General features: G+C 41.2%; 1 protein-coding gene across 1 annotated transcript in view; it reads right to left on the reverse strand.

Annotated features, from left to right (window-relative positions):
• Positions 1-7,108, reverse strand: part of LOC104159677 (ras and Rab interactor 2-like) — a gene marked incomplete at both ends in the record, with an annotated part of 10,338 nt that extends 3,230 nt beyond the window's left edge. Inside the window, one exon of the mRNA XM_009697655.1 lies at positions 7,014-7,108. Within this exon, the coding sequence (XP_009695957.1) occupies positions 7,014-7,108 (95 nt within the window). The remainder of the gene's footprint in view (positions 1-7,013) is intronic.
• Between the last annotated feature and the right edge of the window lie 3,484 nt (positions 7,109-10,592).

The raw sequence follows: 10,592 nt of genomic DNA on the forward strand, positions 1-10,592 counted from the left end.
GTCCCAGGTGGCCAAGAAGGCCAACAGCATCCTGGCCTGTATCAGAAACAGCGTGGCCTGCTGTGGACCAGGGCAGTGATCGTCCCTTTGTACTCTGCGCTGGTGAGGCCGCACCTTGAGTGCTGTGTTCAGTTTTAGGCCCCTCACTACAAGAAGGACCTTGAGCTGCTGAAGGGTGTCCAACAAAGAGCAACAAAGCTGGTGAAGGGCCTGGAGAAAAAGTCTTAACGAGGAGCGGCTGAGGGGGCTGGGGTTGTTTAGTCTGGAGAAGAGGAGGCTGAGGGGAGACCTTATCGCCCTCTACAACTGCCTGAAAGGAGGGGGTAGTGAGGTGGGGGTTGGTCTCTTCCCCCACCCCCGGTGACTAGGGATAGGACAAGAGGAAATGGTCTCAGGTTGCGCCAGGGGAGGTTCAGGTCGGATATTAGGAAGAACTTCTCCACTGTAAGAGTCGTTAAGCATTGGAATGGGCTCCCCAGGGAGGTGGTGGACTCACCATCCCTGAAGGTGTTCAAAAAAATGTTTAGATGTGACGCTTCAAGACATGGTTTAGTGGATTTAACGGGCATGGTGGCATCGGGTATACAGTTGGACTTGATGATCTTTGAGGTCTCTTCCAACCATAATGATTCTATGATCAGATAAGAACAGGCACAATCATTCAAACTTTTCATTACCTGGATCAATTATCACTACCAGATCACCTGTGTGCCTCTCCCTTTTTGCCCTCTTTCTCTGTTTGATTATTTATGATGTGATGCCTTTTAGATTTGCAAGGCATCTAAAATACAGATGATCTTCCCTCCCTGAGTGTCAAACGCTGTTAGTTAATTGCCAATATGCCGTCAAGGGGCACAAAATACACAGCAGCACGTTGTGTACAGAAGGGAAGTAGTGTTTGCATCAGTTATGACAGGGCTCTGAAACTGCTATGGTAGGAATCCTGGGTTCCCCTTTCAACCACAGTGCCAGCAGAACCTAGTGTTGTAATGTATGAACCTCAACAAAAGTAAATTCATGAATCACTAAAGTGTTTTCATGAGCTGTATCTCCGGTAAATATTGCTCAGAAATTTTCCACACATTTTCAGAGCCAGTTAGCAACATTACAAACCAAAGACAGCTGTAGCCAAGTGCAAGCTATACACCAACACTGGCTGTGGGCTTAACTAGATATAACTTATTTCCATTCCTTGGTCGAGAGGTGGAAACTAAACATGTTGCAGAGGGAACATGCCTGAGAAGGAAAATTTTTTGCCTACAAAAGAAAGTTACACCACATGCAAGAGAGGGTGCGTGACTGGTATCAGCTGTAAGGCCTGGCACTGCTTGCTACCACAGAACAACTCAAAGCTAGTAAAAGTTTGCACACGTACGTAGGGTCATGGTGTTCCTCTTCGGTATGGCTGGCTTAATGTTGTCAGACACACCCAAACTGTTATAAATTGGAAGATTAATTTGAATAAGGAGTTGTTGAACTTTTGGAACCTCCAGGTACTTATATGCACAATCCCTCCCACATGCTGAGATCCAAGGAGGAATGCAACGTGTGAGCCCACACCTTACTGACCTAGATACACATGCACCTCCTTGTTGCAGCTGCTTCTGCCTTCTCAAGAAATAAACCAAAGATTATGAGTATCTGATCATGATGAGACTTTCTGCCACTCCTAAACACGACCAGTTCAACTGATCCCAATGCACCTCGGCTAGATCAGTACTAGTATGTTATTGCAATCCACAGGAAGGTAAACTAGGAACAAGCAACACTTAAAAAAAAATTATTTCCTAGCCAAATAATAAAGAGGCAGAAAGATCAGACCTGGTGAACTCTGGCAAGAGCATAGCTTGGAAAAAACCACATCTGGCAAACCATATACAACCTAGGAGAAGCCACTTCCCAAAGTCCAGGAGGTAAACGCAGTCAAAAGTCCCGTGATCTGTTTTGACAATCTATTTGCAATGGTCTAGCACTACTGAGCATTGTAGTCTGAGTTTGGGTTTTATTCTTAAAATTATTTTAATTAATGATCTGGGCACTAAACATAAGAGTCAAACCCTGACACATGGGAGTTCTTGAAATTTGTCATGTCCTGGACTGTAAAATTATTTGGGACTGGGATGACTGAGTAACTTCTTTGGAAACAACAGCAGGAAAAGAAGAACCATTTGAATTCCTCACAATCACCTGATTAATTCAGCTGTACAGAAGAAGAAGTTGCTGTAACCTAAATGCTAGCAAAATACGCTGTTGATTACGAAACAATTAAATTTCTCTCCTGGTTTGACTTTCGGGTTTTCTTGTTTAGGTTTTGGGATTTTTTTTTGTTTGTTTGTTTTGGTTTTTTTTAACAGCAACTCCCAATTAAAGACAATCTGACTAGGTCACCTTAAACTCAAAATTGAAACAGAAATCAACCTCCATGGATGGTCTGCTTTAATGCAGGGGTACTACACCGGTTTCCTCTCCAGTGGGAGAGGGGTTTCAACACAACCCACAATGAGTTAAAGAAAATACATGATTCATGCAAATTTCCTTAGGTTTGAAAAAACCCATAAGCATGTGAGGAGTAAACAGAGATTAACTGCCAAGATAAAAAATGCAGTGCTGCATCCTGATTAGATTTAGCTCACAGTAAAAAGGACAAGGAACAGGTTGAAGCCTGTAACCAGGATGATCCTCTCCCTCATACCCACAGGGCTACAAACATGCACTTCAATGACATATCTACAAAGCAAATGCTCCCGCCCTCCCACTCGCTACAGCCATTTTCTTTTGGTCTCTCAAATGCCACCTACACCTCTTGCTCTAACCTTGTAAAACCAAAACTTCTAGCATTTCTCCCATTTTTCTGTGGGACTTGGGACGGTGAGCCAATCTGCTCTCTGAAACTACTACCAACCTTCCCAGCCTCCTGCACTGACAAACACTGGCCTGAGGAATGGATTTTTCTCTCTTTGGGATTATGGACACAGTGAAGGTGCATCCAACTTGCATGCACACCCCATCAGGACAACCAATGCTGCTCCAAGAGTTTGCTGTGTTGAATTAAACTAAGCCAGCTGCTGTAGGATTTATACACACCACCCCTCCCTCTGTGGAAGAATCTATCCACCCTTCTGAGGGCATGAGAAGAGTTGCAGGAAGGACCTAGATGACCATCATCACTTGAGGGATCCAGTCTGCTCCCACACTATGGAGAAGGCTGGTTGTCAGCCCAAATGAAAGACCAACCCTAGATTTAGCCTGTCATCCTAGATGCAGTCACTAGCCAGGAAGAAGGTCATTAGTGAGAGACCATGTTTGATACTATAATGAAAACAAGGACTCTAACTAGCACTTGAATGTGCCCACATTTCCTCACTCCATTCCATTTTTTGCCTGGATTGGCCTCTGGTTTTAGTGTACTTGCACATCAGGATCATGTTGCCCAGGGGGAGGGAGAGAGAGAGAGAAGAGGTGCTCTTTGCCCATCGCAGTATCTCCCCATGGCAGCACGCTCAGCACCTCCCCAGCGATGCAACTTCACAACCCTTGCTGCCAACTCTTTGTCACAATGCAAAGGTTTGCAAAACACAGTTCTGTGTCCAGATTCATTGTTCTTCCACTCCACTGTTACTCAGCAGTGAGGAATATTCCTCTTCTTTCCTTCCCAGTCACAAGGGCAAAGAGAACAGCAACAGGCAGGTAAAGTGAATCTTTCTAAAACTGCAGATGAGTGTGAACCTTGCTCCAGTCCCATGAAAAGCTTCCCACAGTTAACCCAGTTTGACTCCCCACTGCCCAAGTGCCTGGATTTCTGTAAATCCTGCAATCTAGCAGGCCTTAATTGCACCAGCCTAGCCTACACACTCATACTGAGCATCAGCTGGGAGAGGGCATAAAGCCTCTGCTGAGCATTACCTCCACTTCTCAGTGGCTGGACTGTCACTTTCTTCTCTATCCCATTACAGATGAAGGGACAGGACAAAGCTGCTGTGGAAAAGGTTGTTGGATAGATGTCAACGATAACAGATGGAATTCACTGTGCAAGACACGGAAGACAACTCTACTTAAGTTAGTAACTGCTGTGGAGAAATGTAGAAGACACAAGGCGCGAGGGCTGTCCAGTGCAAAACATGGAGGCAGCAAAGTTCTGCCCTTGTTTCTGTCATAGTTACAGGGCAGGAAGGGAAGAAACTGCAGCAGCTGCCACGACCAGCAAAACATCCCTGAATCATTTCCCAGGCACCAAATGCTCCAGGAAGACCTGGGGCTTTACAGCCTTCCCTACAGAGGGGCAGTAGCAAGCTTTTTCCCCTCACCATCACTCACAAAGACAACAGACGCACAGGGGTCCTAGGGCCCTCAAGGGAGACAGAGGGCCTCCCTAAAAGACCATCTGGATGCCACCAGCCACGTCACGAGTGCTCCTCCATCCTACATGGACCTGGGCTGCCATTGCATGCAGAAGCTCTCTAGTTACCCTTTCAAAGGTCACCAGTACGGTGCCAGGTCAGAAATCTATCCCATTTATGCCCTTTACTGACAACTCCACTCATTTGCATTACTGAGATATGTGCCTGCGCTGGGAAAAAGTCCAAGCATCAAATACTGTGGAATATTAAAACAGATGAAGTGAGTGTCCCACTTAAAACACATTTTTACAAGCCTCTTTTTTGTCTGGCTTTTACATGCTTACAAGCCAAAGTTGTAGGTCCAGTTACTTGAATCATTCTCAATAGTACTTGGGCCATAGATGTAAAAAAAAAGGGGAGACAAGTCCAAAATATAACTGGGGGGAGAAGTATAAATCTGAAAGTCACTACACAATCACAAAAAAAAAAAAACCAAAACAAAACAAAAACAAACAATAAAAATCCTCAAAATGACAAAAACAAATTAACAAAACCCACACACCACAACACTGAAGTTGCAGACACAACTTCATGGACTTATTTTTCTGAATACAGTTGAGAGCTCTTGCAACCACTGCCTTCCTAAAATTGTTCTGGGTACATGGGGATATATCCTAAGGCGAAAAACGAGCAAGGAAAATAGACATTCCTTTTAGCTCAAATTTCTCTAGATGCAAATCCAATTGCCACATCAAGTTACCAACTTCTGAACAGCAGAATACACAATAATAAAAGCAACCTACGTTAATTACAAAGTTTAAAATTAACTACAAATAAAGTTATGATAGTAAACACATCCTTGTGGGGAGTCTAGTTTAAATCAGAACTCTGGAAAACCTTAGTTGAAATTACTGTAATCTTGCTCTGTAGTTCTATATAAACAAAAGATAACAGGGCACAACTAATTATATAATTTTACCAACTTTGATACAATTCCTTCCTTACATAGAGCATACAGTTCAGAATTATGTAGTCATACAAAAATTGACCTTAACTCATTTATTCAGATTTCATATTTTACAGTTCTCATCTTAAAAGTGATAGAAAAGAATTAATTTCTTTTTTTATTGGATGGTTATTATTTCACTATGAAATTGAATTCAGTTAAGTAGTCATGGAAATTGCATTATTCACTATGTTAGCTTTACTTACATACTGTAATCAAAATATATTTTGCACTCAAAATTAACAAATTCAGTTAAAAAATCCTTTAAAAAAGAAAAATTAGTAAAAAAATCCCCTGGTTGTGTAAAATGGGGAAATTTACTTGACTATTTCCAGCTAAGTGTTTCCACCAAGATTTTAGAACCAGTAGATCTTAATCTTTCATGCACGTGGTGTATTCAAAGATACAAGAAGCCTTTTCTTAACTGAAAATTAGCTAATGATCATTGATATTAATTAGCTGAATCCACCAAAACGGAGAAAGTATCCTTTCTGCCCCTGTAAAAGAACTGTGCTTTCAAAAGCTTTAAAACTTGAATAATGTGCAACCAGGGGCATAGCCAAGGAATTGAATTAGTTCAGCTGTCTTATGCTCTTTACCACTTGGGCAACAACGGTGCTGCTCAATGTTTTATTTAAATAATTTAAATACAGACTGTAGTAAGTTTTAGCACATTTCAAAAGCATTTACAGAAAAGAAAAAAGCTAAAAAACATAGATGTAATTCTAAATAACAAACTATTATCCACCTCATTAACTCACTGCCTTGAAGAACAAAGCCTATCAGCTCCAGAGCTGGCCCAGATCATGCAGTCAGATAAAACAGAATGCCTGCATTGGTTGCTTTCCTCTTGCAACAAATATTTCAATAGTAAGTACTAAAATGTGTTCTCTTGTTAATACAATGATTAAAATATTGAATATCCTGCAGATGTCAATTTAACAGACATTACCAATCAAGCACAACAGCCACAGCAAAGCTAAAATGCTGGGGTCCCACTATGCCCACTTAAAGGTACAAAGTTTAACATTACAAATTTCCACAGCCCACATCCATGTGCCACGTTCTATTTTAAAAAGCCAGAACTTCTATCTGCACTGTAATATGCATCTCAAATCATTTTAAGATTAAGGAAATACTCCCATGTACTACATTTTTTTATATGTAAGATACTTACATATAAATGAACTTTAAACACATAACCCACATCAGCATTAGCTCCTAACAGTCAATACTTTATTTCCTAACCTGAGAACATAAACAAATCATATTATTGTATGTTGAATTTTCACAGAGCCACTTGAAGCAATGGACATTTTTAGTCTTTATAGTGTGAAAGCAAAACTCATTGCCATAGACAATGGGAATAACATTAGTAGTTTCCTGCTTTAGGCACTCATGAGTATTCAAGGTTTGCAACAAGGAAGTAGAAGTGAAGTTCAGTTGCCTTTAGGAGATTATTAAGGCAAACACACAGAACAACTGAATCTCTGAGCACTCCTCCTGCACAAAGGCAAATTCCTTGAATCAAGAGCAAGATTATCTACCCCCTCCCCAGTGTTGCTAGGTTGAAAAGTGCTAGGACACAAGCCACCCAAGAAGAGAGCACAATGAAAACATTCCTGTCATGGTACATCTCCAAAAACTATGAAAATAAATATTTTAATCACCTTCGCATATCAGTAGATTCATCTTCCACCGTGAGATCTGTCTGTACCATCTCCTGTTTCAATTCTCCGATTTCTGAGGCAATTGTGTCAATGAGCTAAAAAGGGACAAAAATAGTATGATGTCAAATGAGTGGAAGAGGCGTGGAAAAGAAGCCCGGGCAAGTTTAGTCACCAGAGATTACAAACTTTTTTTTTTTTTTTTTAAAAAATCGTATCCTATCTGGACTTCCCCTTGTAAAGGAAAAAGTAAGGGTTGGGGACACTTATAATCATTCTCAGAGGAAGAATAATTCCCATTTTGTGCCAACCTTCCAGGTTGGCTAGCTTTTTTATTTAAATATATTAAATCTGCAGCCTCAATATATTACACAACAGCTTAAAAGAATGAAATTATTGGATCGTTTGTAGCATTTACTTTCTCAAATAAAAAAAAATATAATTAGAAGAGTTCCATCTGCAAGAGTTATTTCAGAAAGGACACTAAGCCAGCATTACGACATTGTGGTGCGTGAAAAGTAACAAAGCAAGAAGGAAAGAGGTGGCTGCTTTTCACATTAGGTCTTGGACTGCACTTGAACAGAACAACTCAATTAAAAGAGAACTGCCTTCTAACACTTCAGCTCAGGTGGAACACAATCCTAATTTTGGACACAAAGGCAAGAACTCATTTTAAAGCACGCAAGATTAACAACTAGGGCTGTATCCCAAGAAATACAGCATTTGCTAGCCAGATGTCTGGGAAACATTTTGTTGAGCAGAAACCAGCTACGAAGTTTGCAATGCACGCTCTCTTTGACATTCTTTGCAGCAACTGCATCAAGTTTGCTTGACACACCGCACCATGACACCTGGCAGTGTCCCTTCTCTCCTGCCTGTAGTGAAACCTAATGAAAAGGTTTGCAGTGATACCATCTCCTTTACCGCCACCCCCACACCTCAGAGCAAACAAAATCCCTGGCAAATGAAGTAAAAATAGCTTTCCAGTTTAAGCTAGAACAGTCTTCATAGTCGCCCACAAGACATGACCCTGAGTCCCACTACTGTTAGGTAGCTCAGTATAGCAGCATTTCCAAAGAATTGCAGCCAACATTTGCCTATACTGTTTTATTGGAAGTTTTCCCCTACTTCAGAAATTCACACCCTCCTTTGCTGTGCAGCATTATTCTGATCAATTCAAAAGAAGTTTCAGTCTTTGCTTACAATAGGCCAACTTCATTAAGTACACCTTAACCGAGAATGACTTACCATATGCTACATCCATACCATAGGCTTCTTTCTGTCAAGGTCAGAACTCCCAGCCATACTGTACCACTGGCATTACAGTCTCTAGCTACAATAATCACTCTTAAACCATTCAATTAGTTTCAAACATGAATGTGCGTTCTTAAAGTTAGTTCTACATAACTAATGGCATTCTAAAATACTGCTGCTATGGATTTCTTGTTATTAGTATTAAGATGTACAAAACACAAGTCAAAAAAAATGTAATAAATATAGGTTCAGAAAGAAATATGCAATTTGCCATTATTAAATACGGAGTGTGACAGGTACATGAGAAAAACAGAGCACACTTTTGGTGAACAAAATCCATTCCAGGTTTAATTACAGCCTATCAAATGCTTAAATTAGGATTTCCTCTTCCTGGATTAAAATCACATTTCATAACTGACGGCGCTTCACAGTGGAAAGCCAAGGGGCTTTCTTTATTAAAAAGAAGAATGTTGAAACAGAAGCAAAAAATATTCAGTTTTAAGTACCTGCTAAATTTCCCCAGTCTTCATTCATTGTTAGGTTTGCTAAGTGTAATGATGCAGTCAAACACAAGTTGTTACTGCTAAATAGAACAGACACTGCTGAAGCAAGGCTTACTATGTCTCTGCAGCTTTTGTAGCTTTCTTATCGCTTCTGGTTCTGCTGAAGCTTTTCATTTCAATTCCTTAAAACAGCTCGTAATTGCTCAGCAGAGTCTTCTGTTCACTTTTTTAACTCCCTTATCCTTCACACCTTCACCTACATATCTTGGCACATGTCTCACCACTTCCCTACCCTGTATTTTCTGTCCTCCATTCAGGAGTGACATGTTTCAACTTAGCCCCTTCTTCAAGCACGCAAACACAAGACTTGCAAATTTTAATTGATTTCAGTGCCAGGAAATGGAACTTGTAGATTAAGAAGTAGACAGACTTTAAGGCAGTATCTGTCTCTTCTCAGCCACACTGGGCACTAGGTTTCCACCTTTCACGCTAGCCTCCAAACAGTAGGTTGGAGTAGGAAATCCTCCCAGTCTCTCCAGCAGCTGAATGAGTAAAGCGGAATTAATTCTCTATCTACTATGAAGTTTCTAGTATTTTCAGATCTCCTAACCTCCCAACTGCTGCAATAAGGTAGCGTGCAGCCCTTCCTGGCTGCAGCAACTCTCTGCCACTGTTAAAACCTTTCCAAAGTTGCACCTGAACACAACCGAGAGCCGAATTATTATCTGAACTGACCAGATTACAGCCTTCTCTCTTTTCCCACCAGCTAGCCACATCAGGAACGGAACTGCCTTATGGGCTTCATCCTGCAGTAATCGGTAAAAAAATAAATAAATAAAATATTCTAACAGATGAAGCAAGGCTCAGTTTTTATCTTTAAATCACAGCATTCCCTGAAGATGCTTCCTATTCACTGTGAGAGTGTGATGTTTCTCAAGCACCAGGTAGTCACGAATATGAGCAATTAGCCAGCTCTAAATATATTAGGGCAGGCCGTGACAGGAAGCCTGGAGCCACCTCGGAAGGAAGGCACTACTAGTCAGCTACCAACACGCAACGTGAGTCAGCACCTGGAGTCTCGTTATAGATGGCAACTAATTCACAATTATCTGCAACTGCATCTGACTGTTTAAAATATGAACTGGTGATGGAAATCACTACCTGAAGCTCAACATGTTATTAAACACTATTCAAGGATTTAATCTGTTAATGAAACAGACCTACTGTAGGCAAGAGTTCTGTTGGATGCGATATTGAATAAGGTCAGCAGAACAGTCTTTTCATCGAATTAGCAATATAACTCTACTTCAGTGCTACATGCACTGCTCACCCTGTCTGATCCGTACTGCAGGGCTTAATGGGGGGATCACAAAGGGCCCAGGGAGAGCCTGAAATTAGAGGAATCACCCTCATTCCCAGCTCCTTCCATTGCATGGAGCATGATAAAACCTAAGGCTAATCACACAAGCATCAATCTTGGAATAATCAAGCTGGAATGGACCATCTATTAGTTTTCAAGGGATTATCACTGAACTGCTGAAAGGGATTATGTCAGCTCTGCCTGGCAACATATGTGTCTCTTTCAACAGTCTTCCTTCAAATGTCAGCTGTTTGCTTAAGATTCAAGCACAGCAGGAGACAGACTGCTTGGCAATCCCCTGACTTCTTCAAAGAAGAAAAAAACAACCATATAGAGAAGCTGATCAGGAATAAGAGGCAAGTGAGTCAATGCTTGACCCAACTCTCCAAGTCTACCCAGCATTTACTTTCCCTGGACCAGGACTTCAGGAGCTGAGATCACAGAATCAACGAGGTTGGAAGAGAC

Source organism: Cariama cristata, unplaced genomic scaffold, assembly GCF_000690535.1.
Source record: "Cariama cristata isolate BGI_N322 unplaced genomic scaffold, ASM69053v1 scaffold45733, whole genome shotgun sequence".
NCBI lineage: Eukaryota > Metazoa > Chordata > Aves > Cariamiformes > Cariamidae > Cariama > Cariama cristata.